Source organism: Perognathus longimembris, unplaced genomic scaffold (assembly GCF_023159225.1).
Source record: "Perognathus longimembris pacificus isolate PPM17 unplaced genomic scaffold, ASM2315922v1 HiC_scaffold_5100, whole genome shotgun sequence".
Classification (NCBI taxonomy): domain Eukaryota; kingdom Metazoa; phylum Chordata; class Mammalia; order Rodentia; family Heteromyidae; genus Perognathus; species Perognathus longimembris.
The window spans coordinates 25288-48036 of record NW_025960491.1 but is presented as its reverse complement, the minus strand read 5'-3'; the positions used below and the strand labels follow the sequence as shown (position 1 = coordinate 48036).

At 62.8% G+C, this 22749-nt stretch overlaps 2 protein-coding genes across 4 annotated transcripts in view; both read left to right on the top strand.

The window, feature by feature from the left end:
* The window catches only part of LOC125345006 (integrin beta-2-like), a 29084-nt gene extending 20411 nt beyond the window's left edge, over positions 1-8673 (top strand). Inside the window, exons 11-17 of one of the 2 annotated variants that reach the window (XR_007209689.1) lie at positions 360-547; positions 1644-1888; positions 2288-2507; positions 4271-4473; positions 7217-7383; positions 7662-7776; positions 8222-8673. Coding sequence is in view for 1 of the 2 variants with exons in the window: in XM_048337265.1 (XP_048193222.1) it covers positions 360-547; positions 1644-1888; positions 2288-2507; positions 4271-4473; positions 7217-7383; positions 7662-7724 (1086 nt within the window). In the remaining variant the exon portion in view is untranslated. Of the gene's footprint in view, positions 1-359; positions 548-1643; positions 1889-2287; positions 2508-4270; positions 4474-7216; positions 7384-7661; positions 8060-8221 lie in introns of those variants that run through there. The other variant, XM_048337265.1, reaches the window with a different exon arrangement.
* LOC125345007 (pituitary tumor-transforming gene 1 protein-interacting protein-like) overlaps positions 4556-22749 on the top strand; it is a 30944-nt gene continuing 12750 nt past the window's right edge. The window contains exons 1-2 of one of the 2 annotated variants that reach the window (XM_048337267.1): positions 4556-4560; positions 21524-21640. In XM_048337267.1, coding sequence (XP_048193224.1) covers positions 21526-21640 — 115 coding nt within the window. In that variant the 5' untranslated portion in view covers positions 4556-4560; positions 21524-21525. Of the gene's footprint in view, positions 4561-21466; positions 21641-22749 lie in introns of those variants that run through there. The other variant, XM_048337266.1, reaches the window with a different exon arrangement.

The window sequence follows — 22749 nt, the reverse complement described above, 5'->3', positions numbered from 1 at the left end:
TGGTTTAGGAGCCCTGGCCTCCACCGTGGTTTAGGAGCCCTGGCCTCCACCGTGGCTCTATAGGCTTGGCCTCCACCGGGGCCTGGGCTTCCAGCTGCTGGAAGGCCTGTCAGGGCTCCCTGGACTTGGCTCCACTGACAATGAGAGGAGCAGAGGATCACGTGGGAATAGCAAAAGGGTCACATCCCCGTCCAAGACCCCAGCAGTGGGCCAGCACACGGGCTCCAGACAGCCATGCTCGGGACAGCTGCCGGGCGTGCAGAGCACTGCACCTCGGTGCGTGCAGCTGCGCGGAGTGGGGGACAACACAGAGCAAGGCCTGGCTCCCCGTCCCCATTGTGTCCTGCCCTCCCCCACAGATCACCTTCCGGGTGAAGGTCACGGCCACCACGTGCCCCCAGAACCAGTCGTTTGTCATCCGGGCCCTGGGCTTCACAGACACGGTGACCGTGCAGGTCATCCCCCAGTGCCAGTGCCAGTGCCGGGACCAGAAGAAGGACCGCGGGCTCTGCGGGGGCAAGGGTTCCCTGGAGTGCGGGGCCTGCAGGTGAGGCGGGCAAGGGTCCGCACTACGAGTGGTGTCCCTAGCCCAGGTTAGGGTCCTGAGGACAGGAGGTGTCCCCAGCCCAGGGTAGGGTCCTGAGGACAGGAGGTGTCCCCAGCCCAGGGTAGGGGCCTGAGGACAGGAAGTGTCCCCACCATGGGGGAGAGTGAGGACAGGAAGTGTCCCCACCATGGGGGAGAGTGAGGACAGGAAGTGTCCCCAGCCCAGGGTAGGGTCCTGAGGACAGGAAGTGTCCCCACCCCTAGGGAGGGCCCTGAGGACAGGAAGTGTCCCCATCGCAGGATAGGGTCCTGAGGACAGGAAGTGTCCCCACCACAGGGGAGGGCCTGAGGACAGGAAATGTCCCCACCATGGGGGAGGGCCCTGAGGACAGGAAGTGTCCCCACCCCTGGGTAGGGCCTGAGGACAGGAAGTGTCCGCATCACAGGGTAGGGTCCTGAGGACAGGAAGTGTCCCCACCACAGGGGAGGGCCTGAGGACAGGAAATGTCCCCACCATGGGGGAGGGCCCTGAGGACAGGAAGTGTCCCTATCACAGGGGAGGGGCCTGAGGACAGGAAGTGTCCGCATCGCAGGGTAGGGTCCTGAGGACAGGAAGTGTCCTCAACCCTGGGTAGGGCCTGAGGACAGGAAGTGTCCCCTCCCCAGGGAAGGGCCTGAGGACAGGAAGTGTCTCCACCCCTGGGTAGGGCCTGAGGACAGGAAGTGTCCGCATTGAGGGTAGGGTCCTGAGGACAGGAAGTGTCCCCACCACGGGGGAGGGCCTGAGGACAGGAAATGTCCCCACCATGGGGGATGGCCCTGAGGACAGGAAGTGTCCCCACCACAGGGGAGGGCCTGAGGACAGGAAGTGTCCCCACCCTGGGAGAGGGCCTGAGGACAGGAAGTGTCCCCAACCCTGGGTAGGGCCTGAGGACAGGAAGTGTCCCCTCCCCAGGGAAGGGCCTGAGGACAGGAAGTGTCCCCACCACAGGGGAGGGCCCTGAGGACAGGAAGTGTCCCCACCATGGGGCAGGGCCTGAGGACAGGAAGTGTCCCCACCACGGGGCAGGGCCTAAGGACAGCCCCCCTCGTCCCAGGTGTGATGCTGGCTACATTGGGAAGAACTGCGAGTGTCAGACGCAGGGCAAGAGCAGCCAGGAGCTGGAGGGCAGCTGCCGGAATGACAACAGCTCCATCGTGTGCTCCGGGTTGGGGGACTGCATCTGTGGGCAGTGTGTGTGCCACACCAGCGACGAACCCAACAAGGAGATCTTTGGGCGGTACTGCGAGTGTGACAACGTCAACTGTGAGCGGCACAACGGCCAGCCGTGTGGTGGCCCGGGTGAGTGGGGTCCCGGCAGAACCTCCTGTCCGCATGCCTTGTCGAGGGACTGTGAGTCAGATTTGGGGCATAGATGGACGGATGGGTTCTAAGTTTCCTGGGCCGGCTGGTGTCTGCATCTGGAAGGCCAAGCCGCGTGCTGGCAGCGGGGACTTTGTTCCCTCGTGGCTCGGGAGGGCCCCACGCGCCGTGAGGTGGCTGTGGTACTTTGTGGCCACGTGGCCGGCCCGGGGCCCGGGGCCTTTGCCCAGGCACGGTTGTCCTCCCGTGCTGGTGCTGTGGACTCGGGGGAGGGGGGGCAGGCAGGGGGTGGAGGAGGGAGCAGCCGGGTGGTGCTCCGGGCCTCCCGGCGCCCTGCCCGGCAGGGAGACGAGTCCCAGGGCCTCGGCTGTCTCCCAGGGCGGGGCCTCTGCGCCTGCGGCAAGTGCCAGTGCCTGGAGGGCTTCGAGGGCTCCGCCTGCCAGTGCTCCCGGTCCACCGCCGGCTGCCTGAACGCGCGCCGCGTGGAATGCAGCGGCCGCGGCCGGTGCCGCTGCAACACGTGCGAGTGCGACATGGGCTACCAGCCGCCCCTGTGTGAGGAGTGCCCCGGCTGCCCGGCGCCCTGTGCCCGGTACCTGTGAGTGTGCCCTCCGCCCCGCCCGGCTGCCCCGGGCCCACGCGCGTGCCGGGAGTCCGGCAGCCCGGCCCGCGCCCCCCACCTCCCCTGAGCACCTCGGGACACCCCGCCCACACGCTCGCGCCCCCATCCACCGGACACCTCGGTCCCCTCCCAGAGCGAGGCCCGTGCCCCCACTCACCCAGACCACACCCCGACACACCCACGCCCCCGACACAACCACGCGCCCCGACACACCCACGCACCCCGACACACCACGTGCCCCCACTCACCCAGACCACACCCCGACACACCCACGCCCCCGACACAACCACGCGCCCCGACACACACACGCGCCCCGACACACCCACGTACCCCAACACGCCCACGTACCCCAACACGCCCACGCGCCCTGACACACCCACGCGCCCGACACACCTACGTGCCCCCACTCACCCAGACCACACCCTGACACACCCATGCCCCCGACACACCCACGCGCCCCGACACACCCACGCGCCCCGACACACCCATGCGCCCCGACACAACCACGCGCCCGACACACCCACGTGCCCCCACTCACCCAGACCACACCCTGACACACCCACGCCCCCGACACACCCACGCGCCCCGACACGCCCACGCACCCCGACACATGCGCCCCGACAACCACGCGCCCTGACACACACACGTGCCCCGACACACCCACACGCCCGCACTCACCCACGCCCCCGACACAACCATGCGCCCCGACACACCCACATGCCCCCGACACGCCCACGCGCCCCCACTCACCCACGCGCCCCGACACACCCATGCGCCCCAACACACCCACGCGCCCCGACACACCCACACGCCCCGACACGCCCACGCCCCAACACACCCACGCGCCCCGACGCCCACGCGCCCCGACATGCCCACGCGCCCCGACACGCCCACGCGCCCCGACACACCCACGCGCCCCCACTCACCCACGCGCCCCGACACGCCCACGCACCCCGACACGCCCACGCGCCCCGACACGCCCCCGCCCCCGACACGCCCACGTGCCCCGACACGCCCACGCGCCCCGACACGCCCACGCGCCCCGACACACCCACGCGCCCCCACTCACCCACGCGCCCCGACACACCCACGCGCCCCGACAACCACACGCCCTGACACACCCACGCGCCCCGACACACCCATGCGCCCCGACACGCCCACACGCACCCCGACACGCCCACACACCCGACACGCACACGCACCCCGACACACCCACGCGCCCCGACACACCCACGCGCCCCGACACGCCCACGCGTCCCGACACGCCCACGCGCCCTGACACACCCACGCGCCCTGACACACCCATGCGCCCCGACACACCCACGCACCCCGACACACCCACGCACCCCGACACACCCACGCACCCTGACACGCCCATGCGCCCCGACACGCCCACGCGCCCCGGCACGCCCACGCGCCCCGACACACCCATGCGCCCGACACACCCATGCGCCCCGACACGCCCACGCCCCCGACACACCCATGCGCCCTGACACGCCCACGCCCCCGACACACCCACGCGCCCTGACACACCCACGCGCCCTGACACGCCCACGCGCCCTGACACACCCATGCACCCCGACACGCCCACGCCCCCGACACACCCATGCACCCTGACACACCCATGCGCCCTGACACGCCCACGCGCCCCGACACACGCTTGCACTCTTGCACATCTGCACGCCGTCCTGTCGGAAGCTCTTAGCACCCAGCACCCCTGCTCCCCCCCCCCCCCGCAGCCCCTGTGCCGAGTGCCTGAAGTTCGAGAAGGGCGCCTTCGAGAAGAACTGCAGCACCGCGTGTGGGGGCGTGAGGCTGCTGCCCGCCCCCGTGAGGGGCAAGCCGTGCAAGGAGCGGGGCTCGGACAACTGCTGGATCTCCTACACCCTGCGGCAGCGCGACGGGAGGGACAGCTACGACGTCTACGTGGAGGATGGCCAGGGTGAGGCGGGGCGGGGGGCGGGAGGGGGGGAGGGAGGGAGGGAGGGAGGGAGGGACAGCTACGACGTCCACGTGGAGGACGGCCAGGGTGAGGCGGGGCGGGGGGGAGGGGGGCAGGAGGGAGGGAGGGAGGGAGGGACAGCTACGACGTCTACGTGGAGGACGGCCAGGGTGAGGCTGGGAGGGGGGGAGGGGAGGGAGGGAGGGAGGGAGGGAGGGAGGGACAGCTACGACGTCTACGTGGAGGACGGCCAGGGTGAGGCTGGGCGGGGGGCGGGAGGGGGGAGGGGAGGGAGGGTGAGGGAAGCAGGGAGGGAGGGACAGCCGAGGTGAGGCTGGGCAGGCTGCAGTCTGGTCTGGTGCCGGTGGTGACGAGCCCTCCGATCCCGGGTGGGAAGGCTGCCGGGCGGGGTCTGTGTGTGGCGGTGGCCTGCTGGCCCGGCCATCTGGAGGGCAACCGCTCAGGGCAGGCTGACGGCTGAGCACCGGCCCTGCCCCTCCGGCTCTCCTCTCCTCACCCGGCCCTGCAGGGGGCAGAAGGCAGCACCCGAGAACCCCTGGCAGGCACACCTCACGCGCTGCGCACGGAGCCACAGCGCCCACTGGGGCGTCCCGACCACCCCAGACTGTGCCTGTCCCGGGGGTGCTCCGTCCTGGGGGTGCTCCGACCTGGGGGTGCTCCGTCAGGGCAGCCCGCCCCTGTCCTGGGGGTGCTCAGCCCTGGGGGTGCTCCGTCAGGGCAGCCCGCCCCTGTCCTGGGGGTGCTCCGACCTGGGGGTGCTCCATCAGGGCAGCCCACCCCTGTCCTGGGGGTGCTCAGTCCTGGGGGTGCTCCGTCAGGGCAGCCCGCCCCTGTCCTGGGGGTGCTCAGTCCTGGGTGCTCCGTCAAGGCGGCCCACCACGGTCCTGGGGGTGCTCCGTCCTGGGGGTGCTCCGTCAGGGCAGCCCGCACCCGTCCTGGGAGCGATTGGGGTCTGTTCCATTAGTGAGTATCCAGAAGAGAAGGAACCCGCACAGGCATGTTGATAAAACCCAGCAGGCAGCAAGGGGTCGCCATCCTGCCAGGGCCCGAGGGGTTAGGGCCCCACCCCGCCCCACCGTCGCCTCCCAGGCCGGGTGGGCGTGGTCCTGTCCGCAGCCAGATGGACGGGTTTTCCCCGGGGATGGGATGGCACTGTCCTGTCCGAGGCCAGGAGGACCCCTTTCTGTCGGGGTAGCTGGGGGTTCCTCCAGTCAGGGAGGGTGGACGCTGTCCTGTTGGAGGGCAGGCAGCCCCTGTCCTGTTGGGCTGTTGGGGAGGGAAGGGCTCCTCCAGTGGGGGGCGGGCCAGCCCCTCTCCTGCTGCTGACCAGTGGGCGGGGTGTGGTGGACAGAGCACCAGGAGGGGCAGGGCGTGGCTGGAGGGCCCAGGTCCCCAGAGATGCAGGCAGAGGCTGGGGATAAGGGCGCTCAGGAAGTGGGCTGTGTGCAATGACCAAAGATGTTGGAGACGCAGACTGGGGCACAATGACTGCTGAGGGCGGGGCCTGTCCAGGGTCTTAGACAGGCAGCTCCCAGGAGACAGGCTAGGGGGCCGCTCAGGGGGTCTCGGGAAGCCGGGCTGGCAGCACCCCAGAACTCCTACCAGACTGAGCACCCTGAGCACCCTGTGCCCGCCCCTCCTCAAGAGGGTGCCCAGGCATGCCAGTGGGCTCAGACTCTCCATTGCTGCTCCTGGAGCTCGTGACGCTCTCGGTCCTGGGGCTGCAGGCTCCAGACTGTCCAAGCCACTCTGATGGACAGATGTGGGCTCACATCTGGTTTTGTGCCACGCTGGCTGTGGCCTAACCCCGATGAGGTCCATGGGCCTCCTGGAAAAGGCAAGGAAGGCTGGAGAGGGACCCTGAAAATGCTGGGGGGGTGGGGTGGGGCAACACAGAGGAGCTCCAGGGGCCAAGGGTGTCCCTGTCCGTGCTCAGGGCCTGGGGTGCGGCTCTGCAGCCGGGAGCCCCGCACTGGGGGGGTGGGGGCGGGGGGGCTGCAGCCTTCTCAGCTGCCGGAGCACAGGACTCTGGTTCCTGCTGGCTGTTACTGTTGTACCCACACAAGGCAGAACAAAGGAGTGCCACGAACGGAGAAATGTGACAGTCCCTCGCTAAAGCGAGTGGTCGGGAACAGACGCCAGCTGCACAAACGTCTCTCAACTAGGGAGGGAAGCTGAGTGGGGGTTTTTAAGGCAGAAAAGCTTAATGGGCGCCAAGGAGGGTAGGTACCGATGAAGGAGACAATTGGGGCAGCAAGGAACGGGCCTGGGAGGTGTTGTGTTTTTGTGTTTTTTTCCGCCGCCAGTTGGCCCTCACAAAACTGAAGCTGTGAAAGTGGGACGGAGGGAGGCAGTGCCAGCGCCCTTCCCGCTCACTGGGGTGATGTGCTGGGACTCCCTGGGAGTCCACGAAGCGCATCGCAGGTCTGGGGACAGGCTGTGGGGGGGGGTGCTGCGCTGTGAGTCAGGCGTCTCATCCAGGCTCTGCTTGGGACGGCCTGCGGCCTGGCCTCTCCTCTGTGAACAAGGGGCCATGCGTACTGTCGTTTGGAGCCACGTGGCCTGGCCCATTTTTGGTGGGGGCCGGGTTGGGTTCTCTCGTCCACCGTGGTGGTGTGGTGGGTGGTGAACCCCGCGCCCTCCCCATGGGAATGAGGCACTGTGCAGGGTCTGCTGAAGTTTGGGGAAGGTTGACCCCTGGGGATATGTGCTTCCTACTCAGAGTGCGTGGAGGGCCCCAAAATCGCCGCCATCGTAGGGGGCACCGTGGCGGGCATCGTGTTGATCGGTCTCCTCCTGCTGGCCATCTGGAAGGCCCTGACCCACGTGAGTGACCTCCGAGAGTACAGGCGCTTTGAGAAGGAGAAGCTCAAGTCTCAGTGGAACAACGTAAGTGCTGTCCTGGGGGTCCCTGTCCTCCGCAGCCTCCCCTGGCGGGGCAGGGCGATGGCCTGTGCCGTGGCTGTCCGTGGGACCTGCCCCACGTCCGCCAGCCCATCTGAGCCTGCGCCCCGCTGCACGGGCCTCCTCACTGAGGCTTGAGCCCTGGGACAGACCGTTCTGACTCGTTCCCCAGAGCAGCGGCTGTACCCAGCTGGCAGCCTGGGAGTCCGCGAGTCAGCTCCGGAGGCCCGCCGCACTCACCAGCGTGTTCTGTTTCTTTCCAGGATAACCCCCTTTTCAAGAGTGCCACCACAACAGTCATGAACCCTAAGTTTACTGAGAACTAGAGAGCACAAATGAAGATGAGGTTACCAAGACCAGCCTTCCAGGGGCCCCAAGGCCCGCCTCCTCCATCCTGGAACCCACCAAGCCCCGCCTCCTCCATCCTGTGACCCCCCAAGCCCCGCCTCCTAAATCCTGTGACCCCCCAAGCCCCACCTCTTCCATCCTGTGACCCCCTCCAAGCCCCACCTCCTCCATCCTGTGACCCCCCAAGCCCCGCCTCCTAAATCCTGTGACCCCCCCAAGCCCCACCTTCTCCATCCTGTGACCCCCTCCAAGCCCCACCTCCTCCATCCTGTGACCCCTCCAAGCCCCGCCTCCTCTATCCTGGAACCCACCAAGCCCCGCCTCCTCCATCCTGTGACCCACCCCAAGCCCAGCTTCCTCCATCCTGTGACCCCCCAAGCCCCACCTCCTAAATCCTGTGACCCCCCCCCCAAGCCCTGCCTCCTCCATCCTGGAACCCACCAAGCCCCGCCTCCTCCATCCTGTGACTGTCAAGCCCCGCCTCCTCCATCCTGTGACCCCCCAAGCCCCACCTCCTCCATCCTGTGACCCCCAAGCCACGCCTCTTCCATCCTGGGACCCCCCCTTAGCCCCGCCTCCTCCATTCTAGGACCCCACCAAGCCCCGCCTGCTCCATCCTGTGACCACCCAAGCCCCGCCTCCTCCATTCTGTGACCACCCAAGCCCTGCCTCCTCCATCATAGGACCCCCCAAGCCCCGCCCCCTCCATCCTGGGACTCCCCCAAGCCCCGCCTCCTCCATCCTACTACTGTGGCAGGCCTGCGGACAGTGAACCAGAACCCCCTTGCTTCTTTCTGCCTTCAAAATGATGCTGGGCCTGGTTTTTAGGTAGAGTCCTCCTCGGGCATTCCCCCCTCTGATCCCCGCAGCCTGTCATACAACTGAGAACGGGGCTCCTGAGTCCCGGGAGGCCCCATTCCCGCCTCCCTGTGCAGCCCGGAGGACACGCTCACTAAAGGGTGGCAGCTTTATTTATGTTTAAACTCCAGAGTATAAAACTACATCCCATCACTTGTACTGTGGATGAATCGTGTGTGAGCGTGTGTGTGTGTGTGTGTGTGAAACACACGGGCTGTCCACGGAAGCTGGTCTCTGCCGTGTCGTCTGGGGCAAACCCGGCGGAACTCCAAGCCCCTGCCCCCTGCAGGGCTGACGGCCGAGGGCACAGGCTGTCTGCTCTCTTCTGATAGCCTGTCAATGAGGAACTCTCCTTCCAACCTCTGCCCCAGACCCACAGCAGCTCGCTAACTAACAGTGAAAATGACAGAAAGGGGCGTCGCGTGATCCCCAGCTGGCCGCATCTGCCGTCACGTAGGAGAGCGGGAGTCCAGCGCGTGAGAGAGCGCCTCGCGTGGTGCTCAGACGACACCCCATCCACACCAGAGGGGCTGCGTGGCGCGGCGGGTCACGCGGGGGGACGCGGCCCCAGCATGGCACAGGGCTCGGAACCAGGCCCGACACGGGGGCCGCACAAGAGAATCCGCAACGGACCACGGCGATTCACGAGGAGACGGCGTGGACGGTGTTCCAAGCCACCAGCTGCTCATCCCGCTCTGCCCAGCCAGAAAGGACAGGCAGGCATGCTCGCTAGTGACCCTAGGCCTTGACGGAGAGAAGCGAGCGACAGTGGCTGGCCGGGGCTGTTCACAGTACCCGCGGCCACACAGGCTCCGTGCTGAGGTCCCGACGGGCGGGTGGCACAGGCGTCCTGAGGTCCTCACGGGCGGGTGGCACAGGCGTCCTGGGGTCCTCACGGGCGGGTGGCACAGGCGTCCTGAGGTCCCCACGGGCGGGTGGCACAGGCGTCCTGAGGTCCTCACGGGCGGGTGGCACAGGCTCCGTGCTGAGGTCCTCACAGGCGGGTGGCACAGGCGTCCTGAGGTCCTGACGGGCGGGTGGCACAGGCTCCGTCCTGAGGTCCTCACGGGCGGGTGGCACAGGCTCCGTGCTGAGGTCCTCACAGGCGGGTGGCACAGGCGTCCTGAGGTCCTGACGGGCGGGTGGCACAGGCTCCGTCCTGAGGTCCTCACGGGCGGGTGGCACAGGCGTCCTGAGGTCCTCACAGGCGGGTGGCACAGGCTCCGTCCTGAGGTCCTCACGGGCGGGTGGCACAGGCTCCGTCCTGAGGTCCTCACGGGCGGGTGGCACAGGCTCCGTCCTGAGGTCCTCACGGGCGGGTGGCACAGGCTCCGTCCTGAGGTCCTCACAGGCGGGTGGCACAGGCTCCGTCCTGGGGTCCTCACGGGCGGGTGGCACAGGCGTCCTGAGGTCCCCACGGGCGGGTGGCACAGGCGTCCTGAGGTCCTGACGGGCGGGTGGCACAGGCGTCCTGAGGTCCTCACAGGCGGGTGGCACAGGCTCCGTCCTGAGGTCCTGACGGGCGGGTGGCACAGGCGTCCTGAGGTCCTCACAGGCGGGTGGCACAGGCGTCCTGAGGCCCTGACGGGCGGGTGGCACAGGCGTCCTGAGGTCCTGACGGGTGGGTGGCACAGGCTCCGTCCTGAGGTCCTCACGGGCGGGTGGCACAGGCTCCGTCCTGAGGTCCTCACGGGCGGGTGGCACAGGCGTTCTGAGGTCCTCACGGGTGGGTGGCACAGGCGTCCTGAGGTCCTCACGGGGGTGGCACCGGCGTCCACATGAGGTCCTGACCTGCGCCCTCAGTGTCACAGCTCTTTTGTGGCAAGTGATCAGATCCAGGCAGCCAGCGTCTGGTACGCTGTCTCCTGTCACCTCTCACCCCTCCCCTCCGGCCGTGGGACTCACTGCTGGGTGATGCTCTCTCTGCAGGTGCCGTTCTGCCGGCCTCCTCCGGGTGATCTGCAGGGGCTGCTCCGGTCCCACCCTTGTCCTGCATTTTGCCTTGCTCCCTACCATTCCTTCTCTTCCTCTCTTTCATTATCAGCTCTGCAGAGGTGGACAAGACCCCCCCTAGAACCCCGCCCGGCAAGTTTGTGTTGGGACCTACTGTTGCAGTGCCAGATGGGGGGACGCACGGGAAGGTGTCCGTGCCGTGGGGGGCAAGCCCCTCGTGCAAGTGAAGGGTTGAGTTTGCACCAGTCCCGGTGAGCCCTTATGCAAATGGACCGTCTCGTCACCCATCATAGGTCATGCTGGGGGACCAGGGGACGTGCCCCCCACTGGCCTGCACGGGAGTGGACTCGCGGTCACGGAGCGTTTGTTGGGACCTGTCATGCCAAGAAGTCCTGTGCCCGCAAGCTGCCGCCTGGCGCGGTGCCTTCCCCGCGGAGGCCCTCAGTGTGCCTGGGAGGAAGTCAAGGCAGCTGGCACAGGAGGGAGGGCAGCCAGGCTGGTGCCGGACTCGGTCCTGTGTGCACGAGGCAGCCTGGGACAGGGAAGGGCCAATCGGGGAGCTCAATCTCCCCAGCCTCCGAGCAGAACCTTCAGACGGGTCCTAGCAGCCGAGCCGTAGCTTGAGGATGCTCAGCTAGCTCTAAGCACGCCCGCCCCCCGCCCCAGCGCCTGGCGGAGTCCGTTCCACTGCTGCCGCCTCTGGCCGTGCTCACCCCGCAGGCTGCGGACACCCTGCTCCTTCTGTCCAGAGGGAGGCAGTGCTTCCTCAGGGCTGGGCAGCCCTGGCCCTTGTCAGATCCCACTCAGATCTGCGCTGACCGCAGCCTGTCACCCCCCCCCCCCACCGCCAGCCTCAGTGCCTTCCTGCCAACACCCTCCTATCTGCAGGCCTCTGCCCACCCTCTTCCCAAGACTCAGGCCTCTCCCCAAGCCATGTTGTGAGTGAGGCCTCGCCTTGGGGTCCCCACCACCCAGCACCCCTGAGCAGAGCACATCCTACGTACAACCATCGAAGATTAACTGGTAACCATGGCACAGACGAATACGGGTGAGCTCTGTCTGTTTCTGTCTCTGTCACACACACACACACACACACACACACACACACACACACACACACACCCTGCTCTCCTTCCTCTGAGGTCACCCTTGGGTGGCACCCACAGTCCTTCCAGTACACCAAGGGCTGTACAGACGCCGCAGGTGGACCCTGGCCCTTTCTTAGCAAACATGTACAGACTCCCACGGTGTCTCCTAGCCTCGGCCCCACGGCTCCGGCTCAGCACCTAGGTTCGGCCAAACCACAGCTGTGGAAACCCGGGGTGCCTCCTCCAGACACGAGCGAGATGCCAGTGTTCTCGTTTGCCTTGTCATTTTAAAGTCGGCCTTTCATTCCTAAGGTCAAAGTTTTGCACCAAGGACGTAAGCCAATTTAGCTATTGAGTTTATTTGAGCTAACAGTGTGTCATTGTTATCTGGCTATTATTTTTTGGTGCTGGTTACTGAATCCAGGGCCTCCCGCACGCCCTGCACTTCCTGTGCCGTACCCCTGGCCTTGTCTTGCCCATGTGCAAGCACGCCTCCCTGAGCCTGCTGCGTGTCCTGGGAGAGGGCTGGAACCCGACATCACCCTGCCCCTGCTGCCCCTTCCAAGCCAGCGCAGAAACCCAGGTCTCACGGTGACATCCTGTGGCCACGGGCTGATGTCAGAAGTCATCTCACGGGGCTGGGAAGGTGGCCTAGGGGTAGCGTGCTTGCTTAGCATGCATGGAGCCCTGGGTTCGAATCCTCAGCACCACATAACCAGAAAAGCTGGAAGTGGTGCTGTGGCTCAAGTGGCAGAGTGCTAGCCTTGAGCAAAAGGAAGCCAGGGACAGTGCTCGGGCCCTGAGTCCAAGCCAAAGACTAGCCAAAAAAAAAGTCATCTCAAGCACCATGCCTAGTTGAGCTAGTCCCCTCACTGGCGGAGACACGAGGAGATCATGTCTGGATTCACCTCCAGCTCTGCTTCTTCCAGCAGCTGCACGGCCTTGAACAGCAAGACTTTCCCAAGTGCAGGGTTCACCGAAGGCCTTGTCTCCGAGCAGCCCCCAGAGGCTGCTAGCCAGGCCCTGTGGCCTCCCTGAGCCTGAGAGCCCCGCTCGGGCCCACGCGGCAACCCGGCCCCTGGAGTCAACGGCCGTGCGGGCGGGCGGGCTGCGGGCTGCGGGCTGCTCGGGCCGCGTTCCCACATCCCAGGGCTGGCCCCGAGCAGAGCCTCCGTCGCCTGGCCTTGCCTCTCCCACCCCACCCCTGCTGACCCCTGCCTGCCCAAGGACTCCCACGGACTCCCTCTTTGCCAGGTGGCCTCCGGGTGTCCAAAGCCCTGGGGCCCTCCCCCCGCCAGCGCCCTCTGCCCTGCCAGGGCTTCCTGTGCTGCGGCCAGGCAGGAGCGGCCTCGAGTCATTCTTTAACCCGCCAGGAACGCACTCGTGAGCATGAAAGGCAGCTGCCCAGTAACGCTGGGCGCAAACCACCCGCAGGTGGCTCTGAGGTGCCCTGGGGGAGGGGCCCTGGTGAGGTGCCAGACTTTGAAGTCAGGCCCCACCATGTGAACCCCATTTTAGAATCGAACCCTGAGCCAATCAGATTGTACCTGTGTCCTAATCTTGCTTGCACACCTGATTGTTGTAACCTTGTTCTTTGCCTTTATAAGCCCTGTGTAATCACAGCTCGAGGCTCCCTCCTAACCTCCGCTGTGTCGGTGGGTAGGACGAGGCCCGAGTTGGCAGCTCGTTAAATAAACCCTTGCCTTGCTTTTGCATTTCGGAGTGTCTGAATCTCGGTGGTCTTCTTGGGGGTGGTCTTGCGACTTGGCACAACATTTGGGGTTTCGTCCGGGATAGCCCCAGAGACCCCGAGATCCCAGACTCCGAAGGTAAGAAAACAGCGCTGTTCATTTGTCTTGTCTGTCTGTTTTGCTTTTGCTTATACTTGTAGGGCGCGAGTCAGTTTGGTTTTGGCCGGAACTGACCAGGAGGGCCTCCTAAACGAGACTCAACCCGCCCACCTTGTACTTGGGTCTGCTCCTTCTGCTTATCTGGCAGGAGGTTGTGGGCCAACTCGGGTCCACTCCTTCTGCACCCTTGCAGGAGGTTGTGGGCCAACTCGGGTCCACTCCTTGTTGCAGGAGGTTGTGGGCCAACTCGGGTCCATTCCTTCTGCACCCTTGTAGGAGGTTGTGGGCCAGCTTGGGAGATCTCCAACTCGTAGCTTTTCTTGTTCTCAGGCCTGTGTGTTTTCCTCCTTTTTTATTGTTTTGTTTTTTGTAGCCTTTTGGACTGAACTTCTGATCAGAGCTATGGATAACGTTCTATCTTGAGGACCTCCATCTAGCCCCCTAGACTTGATCCTAGCTCACTGGAGGGAGGTTAAGGAGATAGCTCAGAACCAAGGTGTGGCCCTTAAAAAGGAAAAGTGGATCACCCTGTGCAAGTCAGAATGGTCCACCTTTGAGGAATTTGAGGGAGCTTTGACATAGGGAGGAAGCACGGAGGAGGAAATGTTTCCCACTCCATACTCCCCATCCCAGTTAACTCTACAAGAGGAGGACTCTGAGGAAAATGTTTCAGCTGTGCCCTCCGCTCCGGAGGGTCCTGCCCAGTCAACTCGCCGGCGCCGACAGCCCAGGACACGGACGCATCAGCCCCAAGTCCAAGTCCTGACCCGCAGCCGCCGACGGGGTGGACGTAGGGCCAGCCCAAGCCACCCACAGGTGGCAGGGAGTGACCTCACCATGCTGCGTTGTCATCTCTGTGTTGTTTTTAAGTCTAACAGTCTCTTTTGTGTCAAACCTGCATAGCTCATTGGAAAGATGTACAGGCGATGGTTCACAATCAGAGTGTGAGTGTCCACAGAAAGAACTCTAGGGGAACCCCCACCCAGCCTTCTTAAGCAGAAAATTGTTTGGTGTGCTAAAATGTTTTACTAAGACTAAAAATGTTTTACTAAAACTATCAAGCCCTGGAAAATGAGGCTGGAGAATGCTAAAATCATTTGTTAAAAGTTTTTGTCTTAAAATGTACGGCCGATGCTTATTCAGCGCGCTTTAAGATCTTTTGAAAATGGATGTGTGTGTGCATGTGTGAGTGTGAACATGTTCAAGACTGCAGTATGATGCAAAACTAAGTTTAAATTCAAAGGTCTTCATGCCATGCAGTAACTGGGACTGAAGAAAAAAAAAAGGCTCTTTTGAAACAAGCAGCCCATAAGCAAAGGGCGGCACCTGGTTTCAGATTGCCTGTGAGCTTCAGTTTTTCCGATGCAGATAAAAGCTAAAGTGTTGTGTTAGTGTTAAAAAGGCTTTGGAAATCAAGAATACATTTCTAGATAAGAAATTTGGAAGTAAAATTGTCCTAAATAATTATTGCAAAGTGAGAAAAGGAGAATTATGGCTACCAAAATGTTTAATTGCCATTCCAGCTTCTTTGTTGGTTTTTTGTAACAGTTTCCAGCAGGCCCACAGAGAAGCACAGGTGATTCTTACAAGTTTGTCAAGATCTAATACTGACCCTTAATAAGTTCCAGGTAAGAGCATGCTTAAAAACTACTTCTGTGTGGACCACCTTGTTGCTTATAATTGGAGTAAAGTGGCCCCTTATAAGACTCATTGATCTGAATCTGCGGTTCGAAGCCAGCCCGGGCAAAGAAAGGTCCCTGTGAGAGACTTGTCTCTAATCAGCCAGCAGAGGGCTGGGAACGGAGTTGTGTGGAGCTCAAAAGTGGTACGGTGCTAGTCTTGAGCTGGAGAGCTGAGGGACAGCACTCAGGCCCTGAGTCCAAGTCGAAAGTCACTCCTCCTGGGACAAAAGTGATGGAGCATCCAGAGGCAGTAAGCCACTGCTTGGATGGCAGAGATGGTGTCAGATCCTAGAGTCACTCCTGTTGGCCTTTCAAAAGTTAAAGCCGGGAAGTCCTAGAAGAATAGTTCATAAGCATGCCTTTCCAATGCCCATGTCTGTCTACTGGGCAGGAACTTGCCAGTCATCTGTGATAGTGGTTAGTAAGGGTAAGTTTGTCAAATGAGAGGATAGATTAAAATCCCAACCCCCCGCATTTACTCAAAGCCCTGACTGGCAGTGAGAATTTTAAGCTGATACATCTGTTTAGGAAAGAAAGCTTGTAGATCTGAGATTGTGTTGTGTCCTTATTGAGATCTGTTAAAGGCCTGTCAGCTTGCCAATGCCCCCAATCAACAGATTAACCACGGTGGAAGGGACCCTAGACGGCATCGCCACTTGGGTTCATTGCTTCCACGCCAGGCCAGCTGACCCCTTTGCCCTGGATGACAACTACCGTGATGGAACATGGGAGGTCTCCAAGCACCCAACTCAGCCGCTTTGCCTTCGCCTCAAGAAAAGAAAGTTAGACTGAGACTAAGGTTATAGGTTCCTGGCTAGGTAAGGTCTACGCCCCTGAGTCAGCCTGAAGAAGTTACAGAAGATGGATGATCTTCACCCATCAGCCCCCCTTTAAAATCAAGGGACCAGAGTTGTTTTTGGGAAGATGAGGCAGGATAAACTAGAGGCATGCAAAACAAAGGTACAGAGACTATTATTGAAGAAATGGTGACAGGCCCTTTGGTTACTACATTGGGCCCTACTGGCCCATGCCTTACCTCTATATCATCCCCTAGACATGCAAGCCATTGAAATGGACAGAATGGAGCCATGATTGGCTCCCAAGGTACCAAAAAGAAAAAGGGGGAAATGAGGTGCCAGACTTTGAAGTCAGGCCCCACCACGTGAACCCCATTTTAGAATCGAACCCTGAGCCAATCAGATTGTACCTGTGTCCTAATCTTGCTTGCACACCTGATTGTTGTAACCTTGTTCTTTGCCTTTATAAGCCCTGTGTAATCACAGCTCGAGGCTCCCTCCTAACCTCCGCTGTGTCGGTGGGTAGGACGAGGCCCGAGTTGGCAGCTCGTTAAATAAAGCCTTGCCTTGCTTTTGCATTTCGGAGTGTCTGAATCTCGGTGGTCTTCTTGGGGGTGGTCTTGCGACTTGGCACAACACTGGGATTCCAGAACGCCCGGGTGTGGCCTGCCGTGCGGCTGCCTCGCCCCCCCCCCCCAGCTGGCACCCCCGTGGCAGTCGGCCGCATGTTTGAACTGTCTTCTTTTTGGAAAAGCACAGGCTTTGGGGACCACCCTGCATGCCACGGCCTCTCCAAACGTCTTCACGGCGTGGGCTTTCTGCGTCGTGCACCGTGTGGTCACGCTGAGGGGCTCGGTGCTCTGTAACAACTGCGAATGTGTCTGTACACTCCAGATAGCATTCGGTTGCATCATGCACCTCTCCCTCTTTTACAGTTCCGGGCCGATGTAAACAAGAGCTCAGGCTGTCTTATTTGTTGTTGTGTTTTAAACTGAATTATTCATTTGTTTTTGTTATGCCAAGTCGCGAAACCACCACCAAGAAGGCCACCGAGACTCAGACATTCCGAAATGCAATAGCAAGGCAGGCTTTATTCAAGCGGGGCCTCGGCTCAGGGCCTGGTCCTCCCCACCGACACAGCGGAGGTTAGGAGGCAGCCCCCAGCTGCGAATACACAGGGCTTATAAAAGGCAAAAACCACAAAGTTACAGCCATCAGGTGTTCAAGCAAGACAAAAAACAAAGTTACAGCCATCAGGTGTTCAAGCAAGACAAAAAACAAAGTTACAGCAATCAGGTGTTCAAGCAAGCAAGATTAGGACACGGGTACAATTCTGATTGGCTCAGGGCTCGAGGCATTCTGGGGGCGGGTAGAGTTCTTGACCAGCTGGGCCCTAATAAGCTTGTCCTGGGTTTGCTCACAGTTTAAACAGACAACAAAACGGGGGTTGCCTGAAAATGGGATTTACTCTTCATTTGATTGACTGGCACTGAGACGTGAACTCCTCCAGGGCTTCTCTGCTCAAAGTTGGGGTTTGACCCTTGGAGCCCCAGCTCCACGTCTGGCTTTTTGCTAGTTAACTGAGGATAAAATTATCTCAGCTGGACAGTGCTCGGGCCCTCAGTTCAAGCCCCAGGACTAGCAAAAAATCTCAGCTGGGTGCTGGTGGCTCATGCCTATAATCCTACCTACTCAGGAGGCTGAGATCTGCAAATCATGGTTCAAAGCCAACCCGGGCAGGAAAATCCATGAGAGACTCCAATTAGCCACCAGAAAACTGGAAGTGTGGCGCTGTGGCCCAAAGTGGTAGAGCGCTAGCCTCATGTGATAGAGCTCAGGGGCGGCGCCCTGGCCCTGAGTTCCAGCCCCATACTGACAAAAAAGATAATAAAAGATCAGATTTGCCTACTCGGGCTGGTTTTGAACCCCCATCCTCAGCTCCCAGCCTCCGGAGTAGATAGGATTACAGGAAGGAGCCACCAGCCCCTGGCTCAAAGGGACGTAATGACTCTGGAGCCAGAGGGAAGGTGAAGGCTGCTTGTCCAAACACTCGGACCCCTTGGGGTCCTTGTACGGCGTGTGGAGTGCAGACTGCCCTGAGCCCTGTACCATGCGGGGGAGACCACAGCGAACCACGGCACCTGGTTAGCCCTGTAACCATGGGGAGGAGACCGCAGCGAACCACGGCACCTGGTTAGCCCTGTACCATGCGGGGAGGAGACCGCAGCGAACCACGGCACCTGGTTAGCCCTGTAACCATGCGGGGGAGACCGCAGCGAGCCACGGCACCTGGTTAGCCCTGTAACCATGGGGAGGAGACCGCAGCGAACCACGGCACCTGGTTAGCCCTGTAACCATGGGGAGGAGACCGCAGCGAGCCACGGCACCTGGTTAGCTTGGGGCTGCTCTGCGAGGCGAGGACGGGCTGAGCGCCCGCTCTGACCTCGCGTGCCTGACCGCGAGCCCTGGCGCTTTGCGGTGGGGCCCAGGCCCCGGGAGTGGTGTCCGAATGGCGCCCTGTGGCCCAGCACACACCTCCTCACCCACGAGACAGCTCCAGCGTGGTGAGTGCCTCGGGCACTGCCGTGGCTCTGTGTCCCGACAGGTCGCAGCCTCCCCTGCGTCTGGCGGGGCACCGTGGCGAATGCAGCCTCACGATCTCAAGCCTCGCTCCTTCACAGGAGACGTGCCCACTTCTGCTGGACTCTGACTCTGCCGTCCTGCCGGGCCAGCCGGCAGGGAAACAGGAATCCTGACTGAGGGGCGGCGGGGATAAGGAAAAGGAAAAATAAGGCAAGAGAAAAAAGACAAGAGACCAAGATGGGGTACGGGAGGTCTGCAGCCGTAAGGTTGAACCTCAAGACTACAGCCTCGTTTATTCTTAACATCCAGCTTATATGCAGTTTGGGAACCAGGGAATGGAATAGGGTGACCAAAGTTTAAGAAAATAAGAAAGCTTTTAAGACCGTAAATAACAGGAGGCAATGAAACAAGACAAGGCTGAATGGTAAACATAAGCCAGGCGCCTATGGACACAGTAAAACATCTTGGTAAGTGCTGGCTGTCAATTAAGCCAAATCTTACCGCCTTCCTTGTGATAACAGCACAGCCAGAGGTCAGGATGAGGTTAGCTGCTAGCTCGGCTCCCCACATGCCGTAGGTCCTTGCCAACGATGCAGAAGCACACCAGGCCCAACAGTGCCCCCCTGACCAGAAAGTCAGCCCAGGGGGAGGGGGGGAAGGCCGCTTCAGTCATCACCATGGTGGTGCCCTCGCAAGGGCGGGAAGCACGGAGGCTTTCCACTCCACACTGCTGAACCTCAACATGCTAGGGGGAGGGAGCACGAGACGCCCATTGCCCTTCCCACCATCCCGCCATCTGGCCCCGGCCCCTGCGTTTAGACAGGCCCAGAGCAGGTGCAGGACACGACAGAATACCAGGGCCCAGAAGACCAGAAGGGCAAAGATGGCAGACATTTTTGCCCCTGGCTGGGGTGCCTAGATGCTCCCCAGTTCTTGGGTACAGCGGTGTCTAGGTGGTCAATTCTTGGGTACACTGTCCTATGTGTAAGACCTGGCCCCAGAAGAGCAGGAAGATAGAAAAAAGTGAATTGTCAAGGGGGGAGGTGGGCATTGAGGACCGTAAGGACCCAGTGGAGTGGCAGGAAACGGAGATCCCCCCCCCATAGCCCGTCCCCAAATGCAGCTGGCACGGATGACTGGGGTTGCAACCCTGTAGTGGGCAAAGCCTGCGGTGTCGCCGCTCAGTGGCGGACGATACCTCCCCGTGCTGAAGCTCCACTGCCAGACTCTGCCGCCATCTCTGAAGAATTCCATGACCAAGTCCAGGAAAACCAGAGGTGATCGTGAAGAACTGTATCCAGAAGAGAACCATCTGTCCATCTTGTGTACTGCCAGTCTTTTTTTTTTCTTAGAATTATTTTATTTTCCCCAAGTACTCTTAAACTTTATCTTCACCAACTAACAGGCCGGGCTCGTGGAGAACAGTTCTTTCTCAGGCTGTACCCCTTTTTAGGAGACAGAATTGATCAAATAACATGGTTTCCTTCTCCCTTCTCCGGGAGTGGCTCCCTCGGTGTCACCATGGCCCTGAAGCCAGGGATTCTTGTAGCCTATGCTCTCTGATTGGTTTTCCTGTTATCATTAGGTGTCTCCCAATGTAGCATGGCATATTTGGACTGGTTGTGAATTCCTAAGCAGGTCCCTTCTGCGAATCTCCTCGGAATCACAGGAAGGTGGTGGAACCTAGGAGGGGCTGCGGCGCTCTGGGCCGAGCAACATGCCACAGGCGCTGAGCCACCCGTTTCTCTGTCTGCTGGACCTTGACCTCGTCTAGGAGGCTGGTCCTAATTGACTCTTTCAATTAAGGCTGGAAGCTGCTGGCCCCGCCTCCTTCTGGGCAGTGAGGTCCCTAAGCAGGATTCAGGGCCATTCTCTTAATCCTCCGCCCAGGGAGGAAAAGGGCCTCCCAGGTTTTAGTATGGGATCCTGCCTTCAAGCCTCGCTGCCTACAAACACGGGCACCTCCGCAGGTGGGCACCCCACCCTGCACGCACCCCCAGCGGGCCCCAGGTGATGGACACCCCGCCCTGCACCCCATCCCGGCAGGCACCCCAGGGGGCCCTGCCCACCACGGGGGGCCCAGGGGATGGACACCCTGCCCTGCACCCCATCCCTGCAGGCACCCCAGGGGGGCCTGCCCACCATGGGGGGCCCAGGGGATGGACACCCTGCCCTGCACCCCATCCCTGCAGGCACCCCAGGGGGGCCTGCCCACCATGGGGGGCCCAGGGGATGGACACCCTGCCCTGCACCCCAGCCAGCACCCCACCCCTGCACGCATCCCCAGCGGGCCCTGCCCACCACGGGGGGGGGCCAGGTGACGGACACCCCGCCCTGCACCCCACCCCTGCACCCCATCCCTGGCACGCCCCAGGTGACGGACACCCCGCCCTGCACCCCACCCCTGCACGCACCCCCCGCGGGCCCTGCCCACCACGGGGGGCCCAGGCGGCCGACCCAGCACACAATGGACACCGGCTCCCGCGCGGCAGGGGGAGGGGCCCGGACCCGCCCCGTCGGCCTGGGCCCGCCGGTCGTGCGGACGGCGCGGGAGGCTGAGCTCGGGGGACGGAGGTCCGAAGCCAGCCGCGCGGGGAGGTCCGCGCGCACCTGATCCCCAGTTACCCCCAACGCAGTGCGCGAGCTGCGGGCCAGGCGGTGGCGGCCGAGTTCACGGCCCGGAGCCGGCCACGCGCGAACACGACCGGCCTCGGGCCCGCGGAGCGCACGGGGGCGGCGCGCGTGCGCAGACCCGGCCGGGACGCGGGTGGGGGACGGCGCGGGCCCTCCGCCGCGCAGGCGCCGTGAGCGGCAGCCAGGCCCGGAGGCGGCCGAGGGCGGGGCGGGGCTCGCGCCTGCGCAGTCGCCCGGCCCCGCCCCCGTGCGCGTCGGGCGCCGCGGCTCCTCCCGGCGGGCGGGCGGCGGCGGCGGGCTGGGCTCGCGTCTCCGCCGCCGACGGGGTCCAGTCATGGCGCCCGGCGGGACGCGCGGCCCGACGCCCCGCTGGGGGCTGCTGCTCGGGGGCGCCTCGCTGCTCCTGCTGCTCCTTCTGGAGGCCGCCGCGCAGGACCCCGCGGGAGCCGGTGAGGCGGGCGGGCCGGGGCGGGCTCGGGCGCCCGGGGCGCGGTCACGCGGGCGGGGGGGGGGGGCGGCCCGGGCGGCCTCTACCCGCGCCGGCGGGGCCCGGGAGGCCGGGGCGAGGCCGCCCCTCGGGGTTCGACCCGGTGCCCAGCGTCCCTTCGACGCCCGCGGAGTCGGTTTCCACGCCCTGCCGCCCGGGTGGGCGTCCCGCGTTCGCGGGGCCCCGTGGTGACCCGCCGAGGTGTTCCCAGAAGCGCGCGGGTCCGCCCACCCCCCCCCCGGGCCCGGCGAAGGGGGTCGGGGGCGGGCGGGCCGAGCCGGGCAGCAGCACTTCCGGTGGGGGCTCCCGGGCGGGCGGGCGGGTGGGCGGAGCCCCCTACCTCCCCCCCCCCCCCCCCCGGCTGGGCTCCCCGTTGGGCCTGTGGCCAGTGCCCCCCGTGTTCGCGTGGAGCGCTCACGCCTGTCGTTAGTAGAACCGCAGACAGCCCAAGGCCTGCTTCGCAGCCTTCCCGGTGAAGGTTAGGCCGGGCCCAGCCCGACGGACGGACCAGTGGTTTCCTCCACTCCGCAGCTTCCCCCCAACTCCAGCTGACCCAGCTCCTTGCGTGTCTGTCACTGGGGCACCCGCAGCCTAGCCTGCTGTCTTGCGTTGTGTAACTTGGGGGGCTGACTAGGACTGTGCAGGAGGAGTCTGGGGCTTTAACTGGGTTCTGGTGCACTGTGACTTTTCACCCAACAGTGGTGTGCCCCTGAGATTCGGTGGCGGCCGCCCGCGTTATCAGTGGCTCGAGGGTGTGTTTGCTGGAGTTGGTGGCAGCGGTTCCTGTTTTGGGCTTCTGAAGGGCAGCTAGGGTGTCATGCACAAGAGTTCCCTCTTTGTGCCCTCTCTGAGTGGTGACTGTGGGTGGGTGGTCTCCTTAGGGAGGGGGCATTAGTGTCATTCCTGTGGCTGTTTTCTGCCCAGCGCCCTTGGGAATCTATTCTTCCCCCGAAGACGGGTGCTGTTTACAGCACTGCTGTCCTCCACATGTAGCTGGAGGTCTAAGTACTGATGTTTAAAACATTTAGTCCTTACGAGGAAGACTACACGATCCAGACTAATCCAACACAC